This window comes from Scyliorhinus torazame, chromosome 18, assembly GCF_047496885.1.
Source record: "Scyliorhinus torazame isolate Kashiwa2021f chromosome 18, sScyTor2.1, whole genome shotgun sequence".
Classification (NCBI taxonomy): domain Eukaryota; kingdom Metazoa; phylum Chordata; class Chondrichthyes; order Carcharhiniformes; family Scyliorhinidae; genus Scyliorhinus; species Scyliorhinus torazame.
In genome coordinates, this window is record NC_092724.1 from 75,687,929 (window position 1) to 75,714,676 (window position 26,748).

At 59.2% G+C, this 26,748-nt stretch overlaps 1 protein-coding gene across 6 annotated transcripts in view; it reads right to left on the reverse strand.

The window, feature by feature from the left end:
• itgb4 (integrin, beta 4) overlaps positions 1 to 26,748 on the reverse strand; it is a 359,993-nt gene that overhangs the window by 300,982 nt on the left and 32,263 nt on the right. For all 6 annotated transcript variants that reach the window (XM_072482936.1, XM_072482935.1, XM_072482933.1 and 3 more), the window contains exons 2-3: positions 23,320 to 23,392; positions 17,609 to 17,691 (exon numbers count right to left, since the gene is read on the reverse strand). In XM_072482936.1, the coding sequence (XP_072339037.1) occupies positions 17,609 to 17,691; positions 23,320 to 23,392 (156 nt within the window). The remainder of the gene's footprint in view (positions 1 to 17,608; positions 17,692 to 23,319; positions 23,393 to 26,748) is intronic.

Sequence of the window (26,748 nt, forward strand, 5' to 3'; positions counted from 1 at the left end):
GGTGTTTGGTGAGTGAGGGTGTGGAGGGGGGTCTGTGTTGGTGTTTGCTTTGCGGGAGTGGAGGGGGGTCTGCGTTGGTGTTTGCGTTGAGGGTGTGGAGGGGGGTCTGTGTTGGTGTTTGGGGAGTGAGTGTGTGGAGAGGGGTCTGTGTTGGTGTTTGGGGGTGAGAGTGTGGAGGGGGGTCTGTGTTGGTGTTTGGGGAGTGAGTGTGTGGAGAGGGGTCTGTGTTGGTGTTTGGGGGTGAGAGTGTGGAGTGGGGTCTGTGTTGGTGTTTGGGGGTGAGGGTGTGGAGTGGGGTCTGTGTTGGTGTTTGGGGGTGAGGGTGTGGAGGGAGGGCTGTGTTGGTGTTTGGGGGTGAGGGTGTGGAGGGGGGTCTGTGTTGGTGTTTGGGGGTGAGGGTGTGGAGGGAGGGCTGTGTTGGTGTTTGGGGGTGAGGGTGTGGAGGGGGGTCTGTGTTGGTGTTTGCTTTGCGGGAGTGGAGGGGGGTCTGCGTTGGTGTTTGCGTTGAGGGTGTGGAGGGGGGTCTGTGTTGGTGTTTGGTGAGTGAGGGTGTGGAGGGGGGTCTGTGTTGGTGTTTGCTTTGCGGGAGTGGAGGGGGGTCTGCGTTGGTGTTTGCGTTGAGGGTGTGGAGGGGGGTCTGTGTTGGTGTTTGGGGAGTGAGTGTGTGGAGAGGGGTCTGTGTTGGTGTTTGGGGGTGAGAGTGTGGAGGGGGGTCTGTGTTGGTGTTTGGGGAGTGAGTGTGTGGAGAGGGGTCTGTGTTGGTGTTTGGGGGTGAGAGTGTGGAGTGGGGTCTGTGTTGGTGTTTGGGGGGTGAGGGTGTGGAGGGAGGGCTGTGTTGGTGTTTGGGGGTGAGGGTGTGGAGGGGGGTCTGTGTTGGTGTTTGGGGGTGAGGGTGTGGAGGGGGGTCTGTGTTGGTGTTTGGGGGTGAGGGTGTGGAGGGAGGGCTGTGTTGGTGTTTGGGGGTGAGGGTGTGGAGGGGGGTCTGTGTTGGTCTTTGTTGGTGAGGGTGTGGAGGGAGGGCTGTGTTGGTGTTTGTGTTGAGGGTGTGGAGGGGGGTCTCTGTTTGTGTTTGGGGGTGAGGGTGTGGAGGGGGGTCTCTGTTGGTGTTTGTGGGTGAGGGTGTGGAGGGGGGTCTGTGTAGGTGTTTGGGGGTGAGGGTGTGGAGGGGGGTCTGTGTTGGTGTTTGGGGTGATTGTGTGGAGGGGGGTCTGTGTTGGTGTTTGGGGAGTGAGGGTGTGGAGAGGGGTCTGTGTTGGTGTTTGGGGAGTGAGTGTGTGGAGAGGGGTCTGTGTTGGTGTTTGGGGGTGAGAGTGTGGAGGGGGGTCTGTGTTGGTGTTTGGGGAGTGAGTGTGTGGAGAGGGGTCTGTGTTGGTGTTTGGGGGTGAGAGTGTGGAGGGGGGTCTGTGTTGGTGTTTGGGGAGTGAGGGTGTGGAGAGGGGTCTGTGTTGGTGTTTGGGGAGTGAGTGTGTGGAGAGGGGTCTGTGTTGGTGTTTGGGGGTGAGAGTGTGGAGTGGGGTCTGTGTTGGTGTTTGGGGAGTGAGTGTGTGGAGAGGGGTCTGTGTTGGTGTTTGGGGGTGAGAGTGTGGAGGGGGGTCTGTGTTGGTGTTTGGGGGTGAGGGTGTGGAGGGGGGTCTGTGTTGGTGTTTGGGGGTGAGGGTGTGGAGGGGGGTCTGTGTTGGTGTTTGGGGGTGAGGGTGTGGAGGGGGGTCTGTGTTGGAGTTTGCGTTGCAGTTGTGGAGGGGGGTCTGTGTTGGAGTTTGCGTTGCAGTTGCGTAGGGGGGTCTGGGTTGGTTTGGAGGTGACTGTGCGGATTGGGGTCTCTGTTCGATTTGGTGGTGAGGGTGTGGAGCGGTGTCTGTGTTGGTATTTGGTGAGTGAGGGTGTGGAGGGGGGTCTGTGTTGGTGTTTGCTTTGCGGGAGTGGAGGGGGGTCTGCGTTGGTGTTTGCGTTGAGGGTGTGGAGGGGGGTCTGTGTTGGTGTTTGGGGAGTGAGTGTGTGGAGAGGGGTCTGTGTTGGTGTTTGGGGGTGAGAGTGTGGAGGGGGGTCTGTGTTGGTGTTTGGGGAGTGAGTGTGTGGAGAGGGGTCTGTGTTGGTGTTTTGGGGTGAGAGTGTGGAGTGGGGTCTGTGTTGGTGTTTGGGGGTGAGGGTGTGGAGTGGGGTCTGTGTTGGTGTTTGGGGGTGAGGGTGTGGAGGGAGGGCTGTGTTGGTGTTTGGGGGTGAGGGTGTGGAGGGGGGTCTGTGTTGGTGTTTGGGGGTGAGGGTGTGGAGGGAGGGCTGTGTTGGTGTTTGGGGGTGAGGGTGTGGAGGGGGGTCTGTGTTGGTGTTTGCTTTGCGGGAGTGGAGGGGGGTCTGCGTTGGTGTTTGCGTTGAGGGTGTGGAGGGGGGTCTGTGTTGGTGTTTGGGGAGTGAGTGTGTGGAGAGGGGTCTGTGTTGGTGTTTGGGGGTGAGAGTGTGGAGGGGGTCTGTGTTGGTGTTTGGGGAGTGAGTGTGTGGAGAGGGGTCTGTGTTGGTGTTTGGGGGTGAGAGTGTGGAGTGGGGTCTGTGTTGGTGTTTGGGGGTGAGGGTGTGGAGGGAGGGCTGTGTTGGTGTTTGGGGGTGAGGGTGTGGAGGGGGGTCTGTGTTGGTGTTTGGGGGTGAGGGTGTGGAGGGGGGTCTGTGTTGGTGTTTGGGGGTGAGGGTGTGGAGGGGGGTCTCTGTTGGTGTTTGGGGGTGAGGGTGTGGAGGGGGGTCTGTGTTGGTCTTTGTTGGTGAGGGTGTGGAGGGAGGGCTGTGTTGGTGTTTGTGTTGAGGGTGTGGAGGGGGGTCTCTGTTTGTGTTTGGGGGTGAGGGTGTGGAGGGGGGTCTCTGTTGGTGTTTGTGGGTGAGGGTGTGGAGGGGGGTCTGTGTAGGTGTTTGGGGGTGAGGGTGTGGAGGGGGGTCTGTGTTGGTGTTTGGGGTGATTGTGTGGAGGGGGGTCTGTGTTGGTGTTTGGGGAGTGAGGGTGTGGAGAGGGGTCTGTGTTGGTGTTTGGGGGTGAGAGTGTGGAGTGGGGTCTGGGTTGGTGTTTGGGGAGTGAGGGTGTGGAGGGGGGTCTGTGTTGGTGTTTGGGGGTGAGGGTGTAGAGGGGGGTCTGTGTTGGTGTTTGGGGGTGAGGGTGTAGAGGGGGGTCTGGGTTGGTATTTGGGTTTGAGGATGTGGAGGGGGGTCTGGGTTGATATTTGGGTTTGAGGGTGTGGAGGGGGGTCTGGGTTGATATTTGGGTTTGAGGGTGTAGAGGGGGGTCTGGGTTGGTATTTGGGTTTGAGGGTGTAGAGGGGGGTCTGGGTTGGTATTTGGGTTTGAGGGTGTGGAGGGGGGTCTGGGTTGATATTTGGTGAGTGAGGGGTGTGGAGGGGGTCTGTGTTGGTGTTGGGGGTGAGGGTGTGGAGGGAGGGCTGTGTTGGTGTTTGTGTTGAGGGTGTGGAGGGGGGTCTCTGTTGGTGTTTGGGGTGAGGGTGTGGGGGGGGTCTCTGTTGGTGTTTGGGGGTGAGGGTGTGGTGGGGGGTCTGTGTTGGTGTTTGGGGAGTGAGGGGTGTGGAGGGGGGTCAGTGTTGGTGTTTGGGGGTGAGGGTGTGGAGGGGAGTCTGTGTTGGTGTTAGGGGGTGAGGGGGTGGAGTGGTGTCTGGGTTGGTGTTTGGCGAGTGAGGGTGTGGAGTGGGGTCTGGGTTGGTGTTTGGGGAGTGAGGGTGTGGAGGGAGGTCTGTGTTGGTCTTTGGGGAGTGAGAGTGTGGAGTGGGGTCTGTGTTGGTGTTTGGGGAGTGAGGGTGTGGAGGGGGGTCTGTGTTGGTGTTTGGGGGTGAGAGTGTGGAGTGGGGTCTGGGTTGGTGTTTGGGGGTGAGGGTGTAGAGGGAGGTCTGGGTTGGTATTTGGGGAGTGAGGGTGTGGAGGGGGGTCTGTGTTGGTGTTTGGGGGTGAGGGTGTGGAGGGGGGTCTGTGTTGGTGTTTGGGGGTGAGGGTGTGGAGGTAGGTCTGTGTTGGTGTTTGTGTTGAGGGTGTGGAGGGGGGTCTCTGTTGGTGTTTGGGGGTGAGGGTGTGGAGGGGGTCTGGGTTGGTGTTTGGGGAGTGAGAGTGTGTATGGGGGTCTGGGTTGGTGTTTGGGGGTGAGGGTGTGGAGGGGGGTCTGGGTTGGTGTTTGGGGAGTGAGAGTGTGTATGGGGGTCTGTGTTGGTGTTTGGGGAGTGAGGGTGTGGAGAGGGGTCTGTGTTGGTGTTTGGGGGTTAGAGTGTGGAGTGGGGTCTGGGTTGGTGTTTGGGGAGTGAGGGTGTGGAGGGGGGTCTGTGTTGGTGTTTGGGGGTGAGGGTGTAGAGGGGGGTCTGTGTTGGTGTTTGGGGGTGAGGGTGTGGAGGGGGGTCTGTGTTGGTGTTTGGGGGTGAGGGTGTAGAGGGGGGTCTGGGTTGGTATTTGGGTTTGAGGGTGTGGAGGGGGGTCTGGGTTGATATTTGGGGAGTGAGGGGTGTGGAGGGGGGTCTGTGTTGGTGTTTGGGGGTGAGGGTGTGGAGGGAGGGCTGTGTTGGTGTTTGTGTTGAGGGTGTGGAGGGGGTCTCTGTTGGTGTTTGGGGGTGAGGGTGTGGAGGGGAGTCTGTGTTGGTGTTAGGGGGTGAGGGGGTGGAGTGGTGTCTGGGTTGGTGTTTGGGGAGTGAGGGTGTGGAGGGGGGTCTGTGTTGGTGTTTGGGGGTGAGGGTGTGGAGGGGAGTCTGTGTTGGTGTTTGGGGGTGAGGGTGTAGAGGGGGGTCTGTGTTGGTGTTTGGGGGTGAGGGTGTGGAGGGGGGTCTGTGTTGGTGTTTGGGGGTGAGGGTGTAGAGGGGGGTCTGGGTTGGTATTTGGGTTTGAGGGTGTGGAGGGGGGTCTGGGTTGATATTTGGGGAGTGAGGGGTGTGGAGGGGGGTCTGTGTTGGTGTTTGGGGGTGAGGGTGTGGAGGGGGGTCTGTGTTGGTGTTTGGGGAGTGAGGGGTGTGGAGTGGGGTCAGTGTTGGTGTTTGGGGGTGAGGGTGTGGAGGGGAGTCTGTGTTGGTGTTTGGGGGTGAGGGGGTGGAGTGGTGTCTGGGTTGGTGTTTGGCGAGTGAGGGTGTGGAGTGGGGTCTGGGTTGGTGTTTGGGGAGTGAGGGTGTGGAGGGAGGTCTGTGTTGGTGTTTGGGGAGTGAGAGTGTGGAGTGGGGTCTGTGTTGGTGTTTGGGGAGTGAGGGTGTGGAGGGGGGTCTGTGTTGGTGTTTGGGGGTGAGAGTGTGGAGTGGGGTCTGGGTTGGTGTTTGGGGGTGAGGGTGTAGAGGGAGGTCTGGGTTGGTATTTGGGGAGTGAGGGTGTGGAGGGGGGTCTGTGTTGGTGTTTGGGGGTGAGGGTGTGGAGGGGGATCTGTGTTGGTGTTTGGGGGTGAGGGTGTGGAGGTAGGTCTGTGTTGGTGTTTGTGTTGAGGGTGTGGAGGGGGGTCTCTGTTGGTGTTTGGGGGTGAGGGTGTGGAGGGGGGTCTGGGTTGGTGTTTGGGGAGTGAGAGTGTGTATGGGGGTCTGGGTTGGTGTTTGGGCAGTGAGGGTGTGGAGGGGAGTCTGTGTTGGTGTTTGCGTTGCAGTTGTGGAGGGGGGGTCTGTGTTGGTGTTTGGGGGTGAGGATGTGGAGTGGGGTCTGTGTTGGTGTTTGGGGGTGAGGGTGTGGAGGGGGGTCTGTGTTGGTGTTTGGGGGTGAGGGTGTGGAGGGGGGTCTGTGTTGGTGTTTGGGGGTGAGGGTGTGGAGGGGGGTCTGTGTTGGTGTTTGGGGGTGAGGGTGTAGAGGGGGTCTGTGTTGGTGTTTGGGGGTGAGGGTGTGGAGCGGGGTCTGTGTTGGTATTTGGGGGTGAGGGTGTGGAGGGGGGTCTGGGTTGGTGTTTGCATTGCGGTTGTGGAGTGGGGTCTGGGTTGGTTTGGAGGTGACTGTGCGGATTGGGGTCTCTGTTCGATTTGGTGGTGAGGGTGTGGAGCGGTGTCTATGTTGCTGTTTGGTGAGTGAGGGTGTGGAGGGGGGTCTGTGTGGCTGTTTGGTGAGTGAGGGTGTGGAGTGGGATCTGGGTTGGTGTTTGGTGAGTGAGGGTGTGGAGCGGTGTCTGTGTTGCTGTTTGGTGAGTGAGGGTGTGGAGCGGTGTCTGTGTTGGTGTTTGGTGAGTGAGGGTGTGGAGGGGAGTCTGTGTTGGTGTTTGCGTTGCAGTTGTGGAGGGGGGGTCTGTGTTGGTGTTTGGGGGTGAGGATGTGGAGTGGGGTCTGTGTTGGTGTTTGGGGGTGAGGGTGTGGAGGGGGGTCTGTGTTGGTGTTTGGGGGTGAGGGTGTGGAGGGGTGTCTGTGTTGGTGTTTGGGGGTGAGGGTGTGGAGGGGGGTCTGTGTTGGTGTTTGGGGGTGAGGGTGTGGAGCGGGGTCTGTGTTGGTATTTGGGGGTGAGGGTGTGGAGGGGGGTCTGGGTTGGTGTTTGCATTGCGGTTGTGGAGTGGGGTCTGGGTTGGTTTGGAGGTGACTGTGCGGATTGGGGTCTCTGTTCGATTTGGTGGTGAGGGTGTGGAGCGGTGTCTATGTTGCTGTTTGGTGAGTGAGGGTGTGGAGGGGGGTCTGTGTTGGTGTTTGGTGAGTGAGGGTGTGGAGGGGGGTCTGTGTTGGTGTTTGGTGAGTGAGGGTGTGGAGGGGGGTCTGTGTTGCTGTTTGGTGAGTGAGGGTGTGGAGTGGGATCTGGGTTGGTGTTTGGTGAGTGAGGGTGTGGAGCGGTGTCTGTGTTGCTGTTTGGTGAGTGAGGGTGTGGAGCGGTGTCTGTGTTGGTGTTTGGTGAGTGAGGGTGTGGAGGGGAGTCTGTGTTGGTGTTTGCGTTGCAGTTGTGGAGGGGGGGTCTGTGTTGGTGCTTGGGGGTGAGGATGTGGAGCGGGGTCTGTGTTGGTATTTGGGGGTGAGGGTGTGGAGGGGGGTCTGGGTTGGTGTTTGCATTGCGGTTGTGGAGTGGGGTCTGGGTTGGTTTGGAGGTGACTGTGCGGATTGGGGTCTCTTTTCGATTTGGTGGTGAGGGTGTGGAGCGGTGTCTGTGTTGCTGTTTGGTGAGTGAGGGTGTGGAGGGGGGTCTGTGTTGGTGTTTGGTGAGTGAGGGTGTGGAGGGGGGTCTGTGTTGGTGTTTGCGTTGAGGGTGTGGAGGGGGGTCTGTGGTGGTGTTTGCGAGTGAGGGTGTGGAGGGGGCTCTGGATTGATATTTGAGGGAGAGGGTGTGGAGGGGGGTCTGTGTTGGTGTTTGGGGAGTGAGGGTGTAGAGGGGGGTCTGTGTTGGTGTTTGGGGGTGAGAGTGTGGAGGGGGGTCTGTGTTGGTGTTTGGGGGTGAGGGTGTAGAGGGGGGTCTGTGTTGGTGTTTGGGGGTGAGGGTGTAGAGGGGGTCTGGGTTGGTATTTGGGTTTGAGGGTGTGGAGGGGGGTCTGTGTTGGTGTTTGGGGGTGAGGGTGTGGAGGGGGGTCTGGGTTGATATTTGGGGGTGAGGGTGTGGAGGGGGGTCTCTGTTGGTGTTTGTGTTGAGGGTGTGGAGGGGGGTCTCTGTTGGTGTTTGGGGGTGAGGGTGTGGAGGGGGGTCTGTATTGGTGTTTGGGGGTGAGGGTGTGGAGGGGGGTCTCTGTTGGTGTTTGTGTTGAGGGTGTGGAGGGGGGTCTCTGTTGGTGTTTGGGGGTGAGGGTGTGGAGGGGGGTCTTTGTTGGTGTTTGGGGGTGAGGGTGTGGGGGGGGGTCTGTGTTGGTGTTTGGGGAGTGAGGGGTGTGGAGGGGGGTCAGTGTTGGTGTTTGGGGGTGAGGGTGTGGAGGGGGGTCTCTGTTGGTGTTTGGGGGTGAGGGTGTGGAGGGGGGTCTGTGTTGGTGTTTGGGGAGTGAGGGTGTGGAGGGGAGTCTGTGTTGGTGTTTGGGGAGTGAGGGTGTGTATGGGGGTCTGGGTTGGTGTTTGGGGAGTGAGGGTGTGGAGGGGGGTCTGTGTTGGTGTTTGGGGGTGAAGGTGTGGAGGGGGGTCTGTGTTGGTGTTAGGGGGTGAGGGTGTGGAGTGGGGTCTGTGTTGGTGTTTGGGGGTGAAGGTGTGGAGGGGTGTCTGTGTTGGTGTTTGGGGGTGAGGGTGTGGAGCGGGGTCTGTGTTGGTATTTGGGGGTGAGGGTGTGGAGGGGGGTCTGTGTTGGTGTTTGCGGAGTGAGGGGTGTGGAGCGGGGTCTGTGTTGGTATTTGGGGGTGAGGGTGTGGAGGGGAGTCTGTGTTGGAGTTTGCGTTGCGGTTGTGGAGGGGGGTCTGGGTTGGTTTGGAGGTGACTGTGCGGATTGGGGTCTCTGTTCGATTTGGTGGTGAGGGTGTGGAGCGGTGTCTGTGTTGGTGTTTGGTGGTGAGGGTGTGGAGCGGTGTCTGTGTTGGTGTTTGGTGGTGAGGGTGTGGGGCGGTGTCTGTGTTGGTGTTTGGTGGTGAGGGTGTGGAGCGGTGTCTGTGTTGGTGTTTGGTGGTGAGGGTGTGGAGCGGTGTCTGTGTTGGTGTTTGGATATTGGGGTGTGTGTGTTTGGGCTGGGACTGTGGAGAGGGTCTATTTTGGCATTGGGGGTGAGGATGCAGAATTGGGAGATTGTTTGAGTTTGGGGGTGCGGGTGAGGGCGCCGAGTGGGAGGGTTGTTGGGTTTTGGCGGTGAGGGCGTGGAGTGTGGGGGTTGTTGGGGTATGGGGTGCAGCGTGGGGGGGTTGCTGGGGTTTGGGGTGCAGCGTGGGGGGGTTGCTGGGGTTTGGGGTGTGGAGTGGGGGGGTTGTTGGGGTTTGGGGTGCAGCGTGGGGGGGTTGCTGGGGTTTGGGGTGCAGCGTGGGGGGGTTGCTGGGGTTTGGGGTGCAGCGTGGGGGGGTTGCTGGGGTTTGGGGTGTGGAGTGGGGGGGTTGTTGGGGTTTGGGGTGCAGCGTGGGGGGGTTGCTGGGGTTTGGGGTGTGGAGTGGGGGTTTGCTGGGGTTTGGGGTGCAGCGTGGGGGGGTTGCTGGGGTTTGGGGAGAAGCGTGGGGGGTTTTCTGGGGTTTGGGGTGTGGAGTGGGGGGGTTGTTGGGGTTTGGGGTGCAGTGTGGGGGGTTTGCTGGGGTTTGGGGTGTGGAGTGGGGAGGTCGTTGGGGTTTGGGGTGTGGAGTGGGGGGGTTGTTGGGGTTTGGGGTGCAGTGTGGGGGGGTTGCTGGGGTTTGGGGTACGGAGTGGGGGGTTTGTTGGGGTTTGTGCTACGGAGTGGGGGGTGTTGCTGGGGTTTGGGGTGTGGAGTGGGGGTGTTGCTGGGGTTTGGGGTGTGGAGGGGGGTGTTGCTGGGGTTTGGGGTGTGGAGTGGGGGGTGTTGCTGGGGTTCCGGTTGTGGAGTGGGCGGTTGCTGGGGTTTGGGGTGCAGCATGGGGGTGTTGCTGGGGTTTGGGGTGTGGAGTGGGGGGGTTGCTGGGGTTTGGGGTGTGGAGTGGGGGGGTTGCTGGGATTTGGGGTGTGGAGTGGGGGGGTTGCTGGGGTTTGGGGTGTGGAGTGGGGGAGTTGCTGGGGTTTGGGGTGTGGAGTGGGGGGGTTGCTGGGGTTTGGGGTGTGGAGTGGGGGGGTTGCTGGGGTTTGGGGTGTGGAGTGGGGGAGTTGCTGGGGTTTGGGGTGTGGAGTGGGGGTTTGCTGGGGTTTGGGGTGCAGCGTGAGGAGGTTACTGGGGTTTAGGGTGCAATGTGGGGGGGTTGCTGGGGTTTGGGGTGTGGAGTGGGGGGGTTTGTTGAGGTTTGGGGTGTGAAGTAGGGGGGTTGCTGGGGTTTGGGGTACGGAGTGGGGGTGGTTGCTGGGGTTTGGGGAGTGGTGTGGGGGGTTTGTTGGGGTTTGGGGTACGGAGTGGGGGGGTTGCTGGGGTTTGGGGTGCACAGTGGGTGGGTTGCTGGAGTTTGGCGTGCAGCGTGGGGGGGTTCCTGGGGTTTGGGGTGTGGAGTGGGAAGGTCGTTGGAGTTTGGGGTACGGAGTGGGGGGTGTTGTTGGGGTTTGGGGTGCAGTAGGGCGAGTTGCTGGGGTTTGGGGTGTGGAGTGGGGAGGTCGTTGGGGTTTGGGGTGTGGAGTGGGGGGTTTGTTGGGGTTTGGGGTACAGAGTGGCGGTGTTGCTGGGGTTTGGGGTGTGGAGTGGGGGGGTTGCTGGGGTTTGAGGTGTGGTGTGGGGGTTTGCTGGGGATTGGGGTGTGGAGTGGGGGGGGTTGCTGGAGTTTGGGGTGCAGCATGGGGGGGTTGTTGGGGTTTGGGGTGTGGAGTGGGGGGTTGCTGGGGTTTGGGGTGTGGAGTGGGGGTTTGCTGGGGTTTGGGTTGCAGCGTGGGGGGGTTGCTGGGGTTTGGGGTGTGGAGTGGGGGGTTTGATGGGGTTTGGGTACGGAGTGGGGGGTGGTGCTGGGGTTTGGGGTGTGGAGGGGAGGTGTTGCTGGGGTTTGGGGTGTGGAGTGGGGGGTGTTGCTGGGGTTTCGGTTGTGGAGTGGGGGGTTGCTGGGGTTTGGGGTGCAGCATGGGGGGTTGCTGGGGTTTGGGGTGTGGAGTGGGGGGGTTGCTGGTGTTTGGGGTGTGGAGTGGGGGGGTTGCTGGGGTTTGGGGTGCAGCATGGGGGGGTTGTTGGGGTTTGTGGTGCAGTGTGGGGGGTTGCTGGGGTTTGGGGTGTGGAGTAGGGGGGTTTGCTGAGGTTTGGGGTGCAGAGTGGGGGTGTTGCTGGGGTTTGGGGTGCAGCGTGGGGGGTTTGCTGGGGTTTGGGGTGTGGAGGGGGGGTTGCTGGGGTTTGGGGTGTGGAGTGGGGGGGTTGCTGGGGTTTGGGGTGCAGCATGAGGAGGTTACTGGGGTTTAGGGTGCAATGTGGGGGGGGTTGCTGGGGTTTGGGGTGTGGAGTGGGGGAGTTGCTGCGCTTTGGGGTGTGGAGTGGGGGTTTGCTGGGGTTTGGGGTGCAGCATGAGGAGGTTACTGGGGTTTTGGGTGCAATGTGGGGGGGTTGCTGGGGTTTGGGGTGTGGAGTGGGGGGGTTTGCTGAGGTTTGGGGTGTGAAGTGGGGGGGTTGCTGGGGTTTGGGGTACGGAGTGGAGGGTGTTGTTGGGGTTTGGGGTACGGAGTCGGGGTGGTTGCTGGGGTTTGGGGAGTGGAGTGGGGGGTTTGTTGGGGTTTGGGGTACGGAGTGGGGAGGTGTTGCTGGAGTTTGGGGTACGGAGTGGGGGGGTTGCTGGGGTTTGGGGTGCAGAGTGGGGGGGTTGCTGGAGTTTGGCGTGCAGTGTGGGGGGGGTTCCTGGTGTTTAGGGTGTGGAGTGGGGGGATGCTGGGGTTTGGGGTGCAGCGTGGGGGGATTGCTGGGGTTTGGGGTGCAGCGTGGGGGGGTTTGCTGGGGTTTGGGGTGTGCAGTGGGAAGGTCGTTGGGGTTTGGGGTGTGGAGTGGGGGGGTTGCTGGGGTTTGGGGTGTGGAGTGGGGGTTTGCTGGGGTTTGGGTTGCAGCGTGGGGTGGTTGCTGGGGTTTGGGGTGTGGAGTGGGGGGTTTGATGGGGTTTGGGGTACGGAGTGGGGGTTGTTGTTGGGGTTTGGGCGACGGAGTGGGGGGGTTGTTGGGGTTTGGGGTGCAGAGTGGGTGGGTTGCTGGGGTTTGGGGTGTGGAGTGGGGGTTTGCAGGGGTTTGGGGTGCAGCGTGGGGGGTTGCTGGGGTTTGCGGTGCAACGTGTGGGGGTTGCTGTGGTTTGGGGTGCAGCGTGGGGGGGTTGTTGGGGTTTGGGGTGTGGAGTGGGGGTTTGCTGGGGTTTGTGGTGCAGCGTGGGAGGGTTGCTAGGGTTTGGGGTGTGGAGTGAGGGGGTTTGCTGAGGTTTGGGGTGAAGCGTGGGGCGTTGCTGGAGTTTGGGGTGCAGCGTGGGGGGTTTGCTGGGGTTTGGGGTGTGGAGTGGGGGGGTTGCTGGGGTTTGGGGTGTGGAGTGGGGTTTGCTGGGGTTTGGGGTGCAGTGTGGGGGGGGTTACTGGGTTTTGGGGTGCAACGTGGGGGGGTTGCTGGGGTTTGGGGTATGGAGTGGGGGGGGTTGCTGGGGCTTGGGGTGCAGCGTGGGGGGTGTTACTGGGTTTTGGGGTGCAACGTGGGGGGGTTGCTGGGGTTTGGGGTGCAGAGTGGGGGGGTTGCTGGGGTTGGTGGTGCAGCGTGGGGGTGTTGCTGGGGTTTGGGGAGAGGAGTGGGGGGTTTGTTGGGGTTTGGGGTACGGAGTGGGGGGTGTTGCTGGGGTTTGGGGTGTGGAGTGGGGGGGGTTGCTGGGGTTTGGGGTGTGGAGTGGGGGTTTGCTGGGGTTTGGGGTGTGGAGTGGGGGGGTTGCTGGGGTTTGGGGTGCAGCTTGGGGGGGTTGCTGGGGTTTGGGGCGCAATGTGGGGGAGTTGCCGGGGTTTGGGGTGTGGAGTGGGGGGTTTGTTGGGGTTTGGGGTACGGAGTGGGGGGTGTGGTTGGGGTTTGGGGTACGGAGTGGGGTGGTTGCTGGGGTTTGGGGTGCAGAGTGGGGAGGTTTCTGGGGTTTGGGGAGTGGAGTGGGGGGTTTGTTGGGGTTTGGGGTACGGAGGGGGGTGTTGTTGGGGTTTGGGGTACGGAGTGCGGGGTTCCTGGGGTTTGGGATGCAGAGTGGGGCGGTTGCTGGGGTTTGGGGTGTGGAGTGGGGAGGTTGCTGGGGTTTGGGGTGCAGCGTGGGGGGGTTCCTGTGGTTTGGGGTATGGTGTGGGGGGGATGCTGGGTTTTGGGGTGCAGAGTGGGGGGGTTGCTGGGGTTTGGGGTACGGAGTGGGGGGTGTTGTGGTCTGGGGTACGGAGTGGGGGGTGTTGTTGTGGTTTGGGGTACGGAGTGGGGGGGTAGCTGGGGTTTGGGGTGTGGAGTGGGGAGGTCGTTTGGGGTACCACGTGGGGGGGATGCTGGAGTTTCGGGTGTGGATTGGGGGGTTTCTTGGGGTTTGGGCTATGGAGTGGGGGGTGTTGCTGGGGTTTGGAGTGTGGATTGGGGCTGGTTGCTGGGGTTTGGGGTGTGGAGTGGGGGGGTTGCTGGGGTTTGGGGTGCAGCATGGGGGGGTTGCTGGGGTTTGGGGTGTGGAGTGGGGGGGTTTCTGGGGTTTGGGGTGCAGCATGGGGGGGTTGCTGGGGTTTGGGGCGCAATGTGGGGTAGTTGCCGGGGTTTGGGGTGTGGAGTGGGGGGTTGCTGGGTTTTGGGGTGTGGAGTGGGGGGTTTGTTGGGGTTTGGGGTACGGAGTGGGGGGTTGCTGGGGTTTGGGGTGTGGAGTGGGGGGTTTGCTTGGGTTTGGGGTGTGGAGTGGAGGGGTTGCTGGGGTTTGGGGTGTGGAGTGGGGTTTGCTGGGGTTTTGGGTGCAGCGTGGGGGGGGTTACTGGGGTTTGGGGTGCAACGTGGGGGAGTTGCTGGGGTTTGGGATGTGGAGTGGGGGGGTTTGCTGAGGTTTGGGTGCAGCATGGGGGGTTGCTGGGGTTTGGGGTGTGGCGTGGGGGTTTGTTGGGGTTTGGGGTACGGAGTGCGGGGGGGTTGCTAGGGTTTGGGGTGCAGCGTGGGGGTGTTGCTGGGGTTTGGGGAGTGGAGTGAGGGGTTTGTTGGGGTTTGGGGTACGGAGTGGGGGGTGTTGTTGTGGTTTGGGGTACGTAGTGGGGGGTTGCTGGGGTTTGGGGTGTGGAGTGGGGAAGTCGTTGGGGTTTGGGGTGCAGCGTGGGGGGATGCTGGGGTTTGGGGTGTGGAGTGGGGGGGTTGCTGGTGTTTGGGGTGTGGAGTGGGGGGTTGCTGGGGTTTGGGGTGCAGCATGAGGGGTTTGCTGGGGTTTGGGGTGTGGAGTGGGGGGGGTTGCTGGGGTTTGGGGTGTGGAGTGGGGGTTTGCTGGGGTTTGGGGTGTGGAGTGGGGGGTGTTGCTGGGGTTTGGGGTGTGGAGTGGGGGGGGGTTGCTGGGGTTTGGGGTGTGGAGTGGGGGTTTGCTGGGGTTTGGGGTGTGGAGTGGGGGGGTTGCTGGGGTTTGGGGTGTGGAGTGGGGGGGGTTGCTGGGGTTTGGGGTGTGGAGTGGGGGTTTGCTGGGGTTTGGGGTGTGGAGTGGGGGGGTTGCTGGGGTTTGGGGTGCAGCTTGGGGGGGTTGCTGGGGTTTGGGGCGCAATGTGGGGGAGTTGCCGGGGTTTGGGGTGTGGAGTGGGGGGTTTGTTGGGGTTTGGGGTACGGAGTGGGGGGTGTGGTTGGGGTTTGGGGTACGGAGTGGGGTGGTTGCTGGGGTTTGGGGTGCAGAGTGGGGAGGTTTCTGGGGTTTGGGGAGTGGAGTGGGGGGTTTGTTGGGGTTTGGGGTACGGAGGGGGGTGTTGTTGGGGTTTGGGGTACGGAGTGCGGGGTTCCTGGGGTTTGGGATGCAGAGTGGGGCGGTTGCTGGGGTTTGGGGTGTGGAGTGGGGAGGTTGCTGGGGTTTGGGGTGCAGCGTGGGGGGGTTCCTGTGGTTTGGGGTATGGTGTGGGGGGGATGCTGGGTTTTGGGGTGCAGAGTGGGGGGGTTGCTGGGGTTTGGGGTACGGAGTGGGGGGTGTTGTGGTCTGGGGTACGGAGTGGGGGGTGTTGTTGTGGTTTGGGGTACGGAGTGGGGGGGTAGCTGGGGTTTGGGGTGTGGAGTGGGGAGGTCGTTTGGGGTACCACGTGGGGGGGATGCTGGAGTTTCGGGTGTGGATTGGGGGGTTTCTTGGGGTTTGGGCTATGGAGTGGGGGGTGTTGCTGGGGTTTGGAGTGTGGATTGGGGCTGGTTGCTGGGGTTTGGGGTGTGGAGTGGGGGGGTTGCTGGGGTTTGGGGTGCAGCATGGGGGGGTTGCTGGGGTTTGGGGTGTGGAGTGGGGGGGTTTCTGGGGTTTGGGGTGCAGCATGGGGGGGTTGCTGGGGTTTGGGGCGCAATGTGGGGTAGTTGCCGGGGTTTGGGGTGTGGAGTGGGGGGTTGCTGGGTTTTGGGGTGTGGAGTGGGGGGTTTGTTGGGGTTTGGGGTACGGAGTGGGGGGTTGCTGGGGTTTGGGGTGTGGAGTGGGGGGTTTGCTTGGGTTTGGGGTGTGGAGTGGAGGGGTTGCTGGGGTTTGGGGTGTGGAGTGGGGTTTGCTGGGGTTTTGGGTGCAGCGTGGGGGGGGTTACTGGGGTTTGGGGTGCAACGTGGGGGAGTTGCTGGGGTTTGGGATGTGGAGTGGGGGGGTTTGCTGAGGTTTGGGTGCAGCATGGGGGGTTGCTGGGGTTTGGGGTGTGGCGTGGGGGTTTGTTGGGGTTTGGGGTACGGAGTGCGGGGGGGTTGCTAGGGTTTGGGGTGCAGCGTGGGGGTGTTGCTGGGGTTTGGGGAGTGGAGTGAGGGGTTTGTTGGGGTTTGGGGTACGGAGTGGGGGGTGTTGTTGTGGTTTGGGGTACGGAGTGGGGGGTTGCTGGGGTTTGGGGTGTGGAGTGGGGAAGTCGTTGGGGTTTGGGGTGCAGCGTGGGGGGATGCTGGGGTTTGGGGTGTGGAGTGGGGGGGTTGCTGGTGTTTGGGGTGTGGAGTGGGGGGTTGCTGGGGTTTGGGGTGCAGCATGAGGGGTTTGCTGGGGTTTGGGGTGTGGAGTGGGGGGGTTGCTGGGGTTTGGGGTGTGGAGTGGGGGGGTTTGCTGAGGTTTGGGGTGCATCGTGGGGGGGTTGCTGGGGTTTGGGGCGCAATGTGGGGGAGTTGCCGGGGTTTGGAGTGTGGAGTGGGGGGTTGCTGGGTTTTGGGGTGTGGAGTGGGGGGTTTGTTGGTGTTTGGGGTACGGAGTGGGGGGTTGCTGGGGTTTGGGGTGCAGAGTGGGGGGGTTGCTGGTGTTTGGGGTGTGGAGTGGGGGGGTTGTTGGGGTTTGGGGCGTGGAGTGGGGGTTTTGTTGGGGTTTGGGGTACGGAGTGGGGGGTGTTGTTGGGGTTTGGGGTGCGGTATGGGGGTGTTGCTGGGGTTTGGGGTGTGGAGTGGGGTGGTTGTTGGAGTTTGGGGTTTGGAGTGGGGGGTTGTTGGGGTTTGGGGTACGGAGTGGGGGTTTTTGTTGGTGTTTGGAGCTGGGGGTGCAGAGTGGGGGCGGGTTGTTGGGGTTTGGGGTACAGATTGAGGAATTGTTGATGTTTGGGGTACAGAGTAGGGTGGTTGTTCTGGTTTGGGGTACGTTGTGGAGGATTGTTGCGGTTTGGGGCACGGAATGGTGGGCTTGTTAGGTTTTGGGAGTGGGGGGGTGCAGTGTGGTGGGTTGTTGGGGTTTGAGTTACGGAATGGGGAGGTTGTTGAAGTTTGGGGGCGGAGTGCGGAGTGGGGTGGTTGTTGGGGTTTGGGGGTAGGGGTGCAGAGTGGGGGTGTTGTTGGGGTTTGGGGTTTGGGGTGCAGAGTGGGGGTGTTTTTAGGGTTTGGGGTGGGGGTGCGGAGTGGGGGGGGTTGTTGGGGTTTGGTGTGGAGGTGCAGAGTGGGGGGCTGTTGGGGTTTGGGGTGTGGAGTGCGGAGTGAGGGTGTTGTTGGGGTTTGGGGTGGGGGTACAGAGTGGGGGGGTTGTTGTGGTTTGGGGTGCAGAGTGGGGGGGTTGTTGGGGTTTGGGGTTTGGGGTGCAGAGTGGGGGGGTTGTTGGGGTTTGGGGGTGGGGGTGCAGAGTGGGGGGTTGTTGGGGTTTGGGGTGGGGGTGCAGAGTGGGGGGGTTGTTGGGTTTTGGGGTTTGGGGTGCAGAGTAGGGGGGTTGTTGGGGTTTGGGGTGCAGAGTGGGGGTGTTGTTGGGCTTTGGGGTGGGGGTGCAGAGTGGGGGGGTTGTTGGGGTTTGGGGTGCAGAGTGGGGGGGTTGTTGGGGTTTGGGGTGGGGAATGCAGAGTGGGGGGTTGTTGGGGTTTGGGGTGGGGGTGCAGAGTGGGGGTGTTGGGCTTTGGGGTGGGGGTGCAGAGTGGGGGGTTGTTGGGGTTTGGGGTGGGGGTGCAGAGTGGGGGGGTTGTTGGTGTTTGGGGTTTGGGGTGCAGAGTGGGGGGGTTGTTGGGGTTTGGGGTTTGGGGTGCAGAGTGGGGGGGTTGTTGGGGTTTGGGGTGTGGAGTGCGGAGTGAGGGTGTTGTTGGGGTTTGGGGTTTGGGGTGCAGAGTGGGGGGTTGTTGGGGTTTGGGGTGGGGATGCAGAGTGGGGGGTTGTTGGGGTTTGGGGTGCAGAGTGGGGGGGTTGTTGGGGTTTGGGGTGGGGATGCAGAGTGGGGGGTTGTTGGGGTTTGGGGTGGGGGTGCAGAGTGGGGGTGTTGGGCTTTGGGGTGGGGGTGCAGAGTGGGGGGTTGTTGGGGTTTGGGGTGGGGGTGCAGAGTGGGGGGGTTGTTGGGGTTTGGGGTTTGGGGTGCAGAGTGGGGGGGTTGTTGGGGTTTGGGTGTGGAGTGCGGAGTGAGGGTGTTGTTGGGCTTTGGGGTGGGGGTGCAGAGTGGGGGGTTGTTGGGGTTTGGGGTGGGGGTGCAGAGTGGGGGGGTTGTTGGGGTTTGGGGTGCAGAGTGGGGGGGTTGTTGGGGTTTGGGTAGTGGAGTGCGGAGTGAGGGTGTTGTTGGGGTTTGGGGTACGGAGTGGGGGGGAGTTTGGGTTTGGGGTATGGAATGGCATTGTTGGGGTTTGGGGGTGGGGGTGCGGAGTAAGGGAGGCGTTGTTGTAATTTTGTACGTTACCTCATCAGCACAGTACGCGCAGTCCTTGTCCACTCTCATACACTGAGTGCAGGTTTTGGCTCGACTGACAATGCAGTGATTGCCTAGAGCAAAAACATGTCAAATACACAGGAGCAAACAATGAAAGGTCAAACTATTTTTTTAAAAATAATTTTTATTAATGTTTTCATAAAATATCAATAACAAAATGGAAAAAAGAACACAACAGTGTTAAGTACAAAACACAGTCTAGAAAAGCAACCCTCCCCCCTGTACATAAATAATAAATTAACATTAACATCCTGACTTAACACACCAGGAAATACACCCCCTCAGACCCTTCAGTGTAAATAGCAAAAACAAAAATAAAGTAACCCCCCACGAGTTGCTGCTGCCATTGACCAATGTCTACCGTTCTGCCAGGAAGTCTAAGAACGGTTGCCACCGCCTAAAGAACCCTTGTACCAACCCTCTCAAATTTAATAAACCCGTCATACCGCTGATCCAGGATTTCACGCTTGGGGGCCTCGCATCCTTCCATTGAAGAAGAATCCTTCGCTGGGCTACCAGGGACGCAAAGGCCAGAATACCGGCCTCTTTCGCCTCCTGCACTCCCGGCTCCTCTGCCACCCCAAATATTGCGAACCCCCAGCCCGGTTTGACCCTGGATCCTACCACCCTCGACATCGTCCTCGCTAAGCCCTTCCAAAATTCCTCCAGCGCTGGGCATGCCCAGAACATATGGGTGTGATTTGCTGGGCTCCCTGAGCACCTAACACACCTGTCCTCACCCCCAAAAAACCGGCTCATCCTTGTCCCAGTTATGTGTGACCTGTGCAGCACCTTAAACTGTATGAGGCTGAGCCTCGCACACGATGAGGAAGAGTTCACCCTCCCTAGGGCATCTGCCCACATCCCTTCCTCAATCTCCTCTCCCAACTCCTCCTCCCACTTACCTTTCACCTCCACCACTGAGGCCTCCTCCTCCTCCTGCATCACCTGGTAAGTTTTCGAGATCTTCCCCACTCCCACCCACCCCCCCCGAGAGCTCCCTGTCCTATACTGTGTGTGGCGGTAGCCGCGGGAATTCCACCACCTGCCGTCTGGCAAACGCCCTTACCTGTAAGTACCTGAAGGTGTTCCCCGGGGAAAGCCTGTACTTCTCCTCCAGCTCACCCAGGCTCGTGAACTTCCCGTCCACAAACAGGTCCCCCAACTTTCGTATCCCTGTGCCTCCCCGAAAACCCTCTTCCTGTTCTCCCTGGGGCGAACCGGTGGTTCCCCCGTATTGGGGTCCACGCCGAGGCCCCAACTTCCCCCCTATGCCGCCTCCACTGCCCCCAAATTTTGAGGGCAGCCGCCATCACCGGGCTCGTGGTATACCTCCTTGGAGGGAGCGGCAGCGGCGCCGTTGCCAGCGCCCCCAGACCCGTGCCCACACAAGACGCCGTCTCCAGCCTCTTCCATGCAGCCCCCCTCCCCCTCCATCACCCGCTTGTGCACCATCGTCGCATTGGCGGCCCAGTAGTACCCACAGAGGTTGGGCAGCGCCAGTCCCCCCCTATCTCTACTCCGCTCCAGGAACACCCTTCTCACCCTCGGAGTCCCTCGCGCCCACACAAACCCCATTGACTCCTGTTAACCCGCCTAAAAAAAGCCTTCGGGATAAGAATGGGGAGGCACTGGAACAGGAACAAAAACCTTGGGAGCACCGTCATTTTGTTTGACTGCACCCTACCCGCCAAGGTCAGCGGCAGCGCGTCCCACCTCTTGAACTCCTCCTCCATTTGCTCCACCAGCCTTATATAATTAAGGCTATGCAGGGCCCCCCAGCTCCTGGCCACCTGGACCCCCAAATACCTGAAGCTCCTCTCCGCCCTTTTTAGTGGGAGCTCGCCAATCCCCCTCTCCTGGTCCCCTGGGTGAACCACGAACAGCTCGCTCTTCCCCATGTTGAGCTTGTACCCCGAAAAGTCCCCGAATTCCCTAAGAATCCTCATTACCTCCGGCATTCCCCCACCGGGTCCGCCACATACAGCAGCAGGTCGTCCGCATAGAGCGACTCCCTATGCTCCTCCCCACCCCGCACCAATCCCCTCCAGTTCCTTGACTCCCTCAATGCCATTGCCAGGGGTTCAATCGCCAGTGCGAAGAGCAGGGGGGACAGGGGACACCCCTGCCTCGTCCTTCGGTGCAACCGAAAGTACTCGGACCTCCTCCTGTTTGTGGCCACACTCACCATCAGAACCTCATACAACAGCCTAACCCACCTGACAAACCCCTCCCCAAACCCGAACCTCTTCAGCGCCTCCCACAGGTACCCCCACTCTACCCTATCGAAGGCTTTTTCAGCGTCCATCGCCACCACTATCTCCGCCTCCCCCTCCCTCGCCGGCATCATGATAACGTTCAAAAGCCTCCGCACATTCGCGTTCAACTGCCTCCCCTTCACAAACCCCGTCTGGTCTTCATGGATGATCTGCGGCACACAATCCTCAATCCTCGTGGCTAAGACCTTCGCCAGCACCTTGGCACCTTCATTTAGCAAGGAAATCGGTCTGTAAGACCCACTTGCAGGGGGTCCTTGTCCCGCTTCAGGATCAAGGAGATCAGTGCCCGGGACATCATCCTGACTAGCAACGGGCCCAACAGGTCCATATATTTTTTATAGAATTCGACCGGGGAACCGTCCGACCCTGGTGCCTTCCCCACCTGCATGCTTCCTATCCCTTTGGTCAGCTCCTCCAGCCCAATCGGGGCCCCCAATCCCGCCACCAGTCCCTCTTCCACCTTTGGAAACCTCAATTGGTCCAGGAAGTGGCCCATCCCTCCCTCCTCCCGTGGGGGCTCGGATCGGTACAATTCTCCGTAAAAGTCCCTGAAGACCCCATTGATGCCAACCCCACTCCACACCACACTCCCTCCCCTGTCCTTAACTCCCCCGATCTCCCTAGCTGCGTCCCGCTTCCGAAGCTGATGAGCCAGCATCCGGCTTGCCTTTTCCCCATACTCGTAAATCGCCACCTGGGCCTTCCTCCACTGCACCTCCGCCTTCCTGATGGTCACCAGGTCGAATTCGGCCTGGAGGCTGCGCCTCTTCCTCAACAATCCTTCCTCGGGCACCTCCGCATACCTCCTGTCTACCCTCACCATCTCCCCCACCAGCCTCTCCCTCTCCCCCCACTCCTTCCGCTCCTTGTGGGCCCTAATGGAGATCAGCTCTCCTCTCACCACCGCCTTCAGCGCTTCCCATACCATCCCCACTCAGACCTCCCCGTTGTCTTTGATCTACAAGTACCTCTCTATACTTCCTCGGACCCGCTCGCTCACCTCCTCGTCCGCCAACAGCCCCACCTCCAAGCGCCACAGCAGGCGCTGGTCCCTCTCCTCCCCCATCTCCAAGTCCTCCCAATGCGGGGCGTGGTCCGAAATGGCTATTGCCGAATACTCAGTATCCTCTACTCTCGCTATCAGCGCCCTACTCAAAATGAAAAAGTCGATTCGGGAATAAGCCTTATGGACATGTGAGAAGAATGAAAATTCCCTCGCCCCCGGCCTTGCAAATCTCCAAGGGTCCACCCCTCCCATCTGGTCCATAAACCCCCTCAGCACTCTAGCCGCCGCCAGCTTCCTACCCGTCCTAGACCTGGAGCGATCCAGTGCTGGATCCAACACAGTGTTAAAGTCTCCCCCCATTATCAGGCCCCCCCACTTCCAAGTCTGGGATCCGACCCAACGTACGCCGCATAAAACCCGCATCGTCCCAATTCGGGGCATACACATTGACCAGTACCACCCTCTCTCCCTGCAACTTACCACTTACCATTACGTACCTCCCGCCATTATCTGCCACAATGCTCGACGCCTCGAATGACACCTTCTTTCCCACCAAGATCACCACCCCTCGATTTTTGGCATCTAGCCCCGAGGGAAACACCTGATCTACCCACCCTTTCCTCAATCTTACCTGGTCTGCTACCTTCAGGTGTGTCTCCTTGAGCATAACCACATCCGCCTTGAGCCCCTTCAGGTGCGCGAACACGCGGGCCCGCTTAACCGGCCCATTCAGTCCCCTTGCATTCCAGGTTATCAGCCGGATCAGGGGGCTACCCGCCCCCCTCCCCCGCCGACTAGCCATGACCCCTCCTCAGCCAGCCACGCGCCCGCACCTCACACCCGGCCCGTTCCCCATAGCGGCACCCCCCCCCACCCCCCCGTCTCGACCCCCCACACTCGCTCCAGCTCCCCCTTGACCATAGCAGCAGCAACTCGATTCCCCCTCACGCCCCCCACCCCCCCCCCCCCCCCCCCCCCAACCTGGGCCTGAGTTAGCGATAAAAAGCCTGGCAGCTGGAGCAGTTCCATTTACCACACACTCACTGCAGTCGCCAAGATGTCTCACAGAAGACCTGCCCCCTGAGTTCGGGAATCCGGGTCGGTCCCCAGTTCCATGCCAATGAGTAGCGGAGGGACACCCACTTCCCCAGGGTGGGCTGCAGATTCAAGCCTGCCCTACTGAACACTGCCTGGGAGGTGGTGGCAGTGACAGTCAGCGCTACCAGGCTCACCAGGAGCAGACAATTGGTGATCCTGTGGAGTGGGGTCATTGATGACCACCCTGAGAGGGGCAGAGAATCAGGGAGGGCTACCAAGGTCACAGTGAAGGTGTCCTCTGGTTAGAGTGAGCTCAGTCAAACCCCTGCTACCTCTGCAGTGGGGCAGCACTTCTGAGGAGTGCCAAAACCCGGTGGCCCCTGATTGAGCTTGGCCACACCCATCCCATTGAAGATACAGCTGGGTATGAGGGTGTCCAGAGGGGCAACCTGGGTGGGCTCCCAGATGACCAGAAGCCTTCTGAGCATTCAAAGGATATAGGCAGCATTCAGCTGTGTGAGCAGCCAGGAACCTGTAAGTAGCACTCAAGGGGTGTGTTTAAAACCCAGTCTGCAGCAATGGCGACCTTGATCAGGCCACCTTGATCCCCAAGGGGGACACCCCGAATCCACGCTCCCTGCTACTGCCTCGACCTGGGCAGCCACCCCCCAACAAGCCTTCCATTCCCCCTCCGCAGCCAAGGCGCACAGTCCCCGTTTGTAAATTCATGTAGTAACGTGCACCTGCGTGACATCTGTCTGAGAGGGACAGAGCATTGTTGAAGGGTGGAGCATACTGTGTCCAATCTGCTAATTAGATTTAAGTGCATGCAAACGCTGCTTTTGCATGACCCCGCTGTGCAGGGGCACAATGTGTTTGCTGCCAGCGAGGCACTGGGGCATGACTCTGGAATCGGCGCCTGGCGCAAACCTCGATTTGCGCATGACCCCCAATTCTTCACCTGATCGTGATTCACGTTCCGGGCATCGTGAGGCGGAGAATCCACCCCAGTAAATTTGTTAATAAACTTTCCTGAATGTAGGTAATGAAGATCATTGCTGGATCCTCCCAATTGCCTCCCCCTCTCCTCAGCCCTCTGAAACACCTCACCCCACCCCAGCATAACCACACTCCTGATCATTGCAAGCGACAAAATCAATATTCTTCACCGGTGATCACCCCAGGAAGATCCAGCAGGTATCTGAACATCTCCTTCCAACGCCCAATATCGGGTTCATCAATTCCAGCGTGAGATCATTCCCAACAGGAATTTCTGCACTATAATAATGATGAGTTCTTCACGGAAAAAATGTTTTTAAAAGACGAGAAAAAAAAATAGATAAAAGTAGAAATCTCACTTCTCTCTCCCTGACACACAGTCCCCAACAGGACAGCGATCAGCACTGAGCACCAGATCCTCCGCCACTCCATCTAGATAAAACACAAAGGATTAATCGTTAACTGTCCAGTATTGGCTCTGAGGAAACATACATAGAAAATAGAAGCAGGAGAAGGCCATTCATCCTTTCGAGCCTGCTCTGCCATTTATCATGATCATGGCTGATCATCAAGTTCAATACCCTGATCCCTTTCCCCAATATTCCTTGATCCCTTTAGCCCCAAGAGCTATATCGAATTGATCTCTATTATTTTTCACCCTCTGATCTCCTGTGTGTGCGACAACACTCTCACAGATTCTTCTGCTCAAGATGTGACCTCTGCTCTCAGTGCAAACTGGACACTGAAAGACCTGGGGCTGGATTTTCCGATTATGGGGCTATGTCCCCAAGCCGGCATGGGAACGGCGGCGTTTCACGCCAGAAAGAATGGTGTAAAGCGGCCACCAATTCCCCATTTTGCTGGGGGCTAGCATGCCGGCAGTGTAGAGCCCGGAGAATTGCCGGATCCGTTGCCGCGCATGCGCACGGTGGCAGCCTGCAACGGCCGCGCCATGCTACAGGGCGGAGGCCGCTCACGGATCCGGCCCGTGAAATACTGCCCCCCCCCCCCCCTTTGGCCGGCTCGTGTGCACAGGACCATGCCCACACAGTGCCCCCACCCCCTAATAAATCCCCCCGCTGCCTGTGGATTGGCCCACCCCCGACTGTAGCGCTGCTGGACTGAGTGCGCAGCCGCCATGCCGAGTTCTCGACGGATGAGACCACACACGACCAACGCCGTCGAGAACTCGGCCGGTGTCTCTACTTATAAAAAAATAATCTTTCATTGGCACAAGTAGGCTTACATTAACACTGCAATGAAGTTACTGTGTAAAGCCACAGTCCAAAGATGTGCAAGTTAGGTGGATTGGCCATGCTAAATTACCCTTAGTGTCCAAAAAAAAGTTAGGTGGGTTTACTGGGTTACGGAGGTAACTGGATGTGTGGCCTTGAGTGCGGTGCTCTTTCCAAGGGCAAGTGCAGACTCGATGGGGCGAATGGCCTGCTTCTATGATTCCATGAAATTCCTTCTTGAAATTACATAATGTTTTGTTCAACTACTTTTTGTGGTAGTGAATTCCACCGATTCACCACTCTCTGGGTAAAGAAATGTCTCCTTACCTCAGTCGTAAAAGGTTTACCCCTTATCCTCAAATTATGACCCCTAGTTCTGGACGTCCCCACCATCGGGAACATTCTTTCTGAATCTACCCTATCTGAATCTGTTAGAATTTTGTAAGTTTCTATGAGATCCCCTCTCACTCTACTAAAACATAGAATATAGGAGCAGGAAAAGGCCATTCGGCCCTTCGAGCCTGCTCCACCATTCATCATGATCGTGTCTTATCATCCAACTCAATAGCTTAATCCCACTTTCCCCTCCATATCCTTTGATCTCCTTCGCCCTAAGTGCTATATCTAACTGCTTCTGCCGTGTGGGCAGCACGGTAATATTGTGTTATGCTGCTTCGGATAACACAGGCTGCTACTTGACTTGATGCAGTCTTAACTAAAGGATGCTCCAGACTCTGAAATGAGTTCAACGTGTTTAGTGAATTATTAACACAGTTTACATAGAACATACAGTGCAGAAGGAGGCCATTCGGCCCATCGAGTCTGCACCGACCCACATTAATCCCTCACTTCCACCCAATAACCCCTCCCAACCCTTATGGACACTACGGGTAATTTAGCATGGCCAATCCACCTAACCTGCACGTCTTTGGACTGTGGGAGGAAACCGGAGCACCCGGAGGAAACCCACGCGGACACGGGGAGAACGTGCAAACTCCGCACAGACAGTGACCCAGCGGGGAATCGAACCTGGGACCCTGGCGCTGTGAAGCCACAGTGCTAATCACTTGTGCTACCGTGCTGCTCACAAATGAGTTCGACTCTCTGCTAATCTAACTGTAGTAACTCAGTCTAACTGTACCAGCTTGCTCCAAGCTACATGCTGGGGTGTGATGCTGCTGATCAACCCTGTCTAACTCTCTAGATATCTGTCTGTGGAAAGAGGCAGGGCGTGAGTGCCTCATCCCTTTTATAGTGTTTATGGCATGCCCCCTTGTGGTGATGCCACTTCTGAGTGTCCTGACTGCCATTGGTTGGGTCCTATTCTGAGTGTTAATTGGTTGCATGTTTGCATATCATGACATGTGAATGTGTCTGTCTAATGTGACTGACTGAGGAATACAGAACAGAACAAACAAAACAAATGCGCATAAGTCCAGTCCCTGAGACTTGCGTCTGATCCTCGTCGACCGCCAGAGAGGTGGTGGAGGGGATGACGGTGTCTTGACTGGAGAGTGGGAGGCACGACTGGTGGCCTCGTGGTACGAGGTGTCTGGGGGTGGCAATTCGACATGTGGAAATGGAGGGGAAAGTGGTTGTGGGCAAGCAACTTTTCGCTGTGCCCTTTGATTCCTTCGCACAATGGAGTCAACAGCCATACATATGACATAGGATCTGGGCGCGGCCTGTCGAACAATGACAGCCGGAGCAGACCATCCACCATCCGGTATCTTGATCCTGACCGTGTCTGCCAGGGATAGCATGTCCAGATCGGTGGCATGTGCGTCATAGCCCTGCTTCTGGCTGTCGCGAAGCTGCTGCATCTTCTGCAGCACCGGGAGGTGATCAAGGTTGGGCAGGTGTATTGCTAGAAGCGTCGTCCACAGGTCCCTGTTCATCAGCAGTTGAGCTGGCGACATGCCAGTGGACAAAGGAGTCGCCCGGTACGCAGGTAGTACAAGGTGTATGTCGGAAGCGGCGTCCGAGGCCTTGCGGATGAGCTGCTTAACGATGTGCACCCCTTTTTCAACTTTGCCATTGGACTGCGGATAGTGTGGACTGGAGGTGACATGCTGGAAATTGTAGCTCTTGGCAAACGTGGACCATTCCCGACTGTGGAAGTACAGGCCATTGTCGCTCATAGAATAGAATCATAGAAGTTTACAGCATGGAAACAGGCCCTTCGGCCCAACCAGTCCATGCTGCCCAGTTTTTACCATTAAGCTAGTCCCAGTTGCCCGCACTTGGCCCATAACCCTCTATACCCATCTTACCCATGTAACTATCTAAATGTTTTTTAAAAGACACAATTGTACCCGCCTCTACTACTACCTCTGGCAGCCCATTCGAGACACTCACTACCCTCTGAGTGAAGAAATTGCCCCTCTGGGCCCTTCTGAATCTCTCACCTTAAACCTATGCCCTCTAGTTTTAGACTCCCCTACCTTTGGGAAAAGATGTTGACTATCTACCTTATCTATGCCCCTCATTATTTTATAGACCTCTATAAGATCACCCCTAAGCCTCCTACGCTCCAGGGAAAAAAGTCCCAGT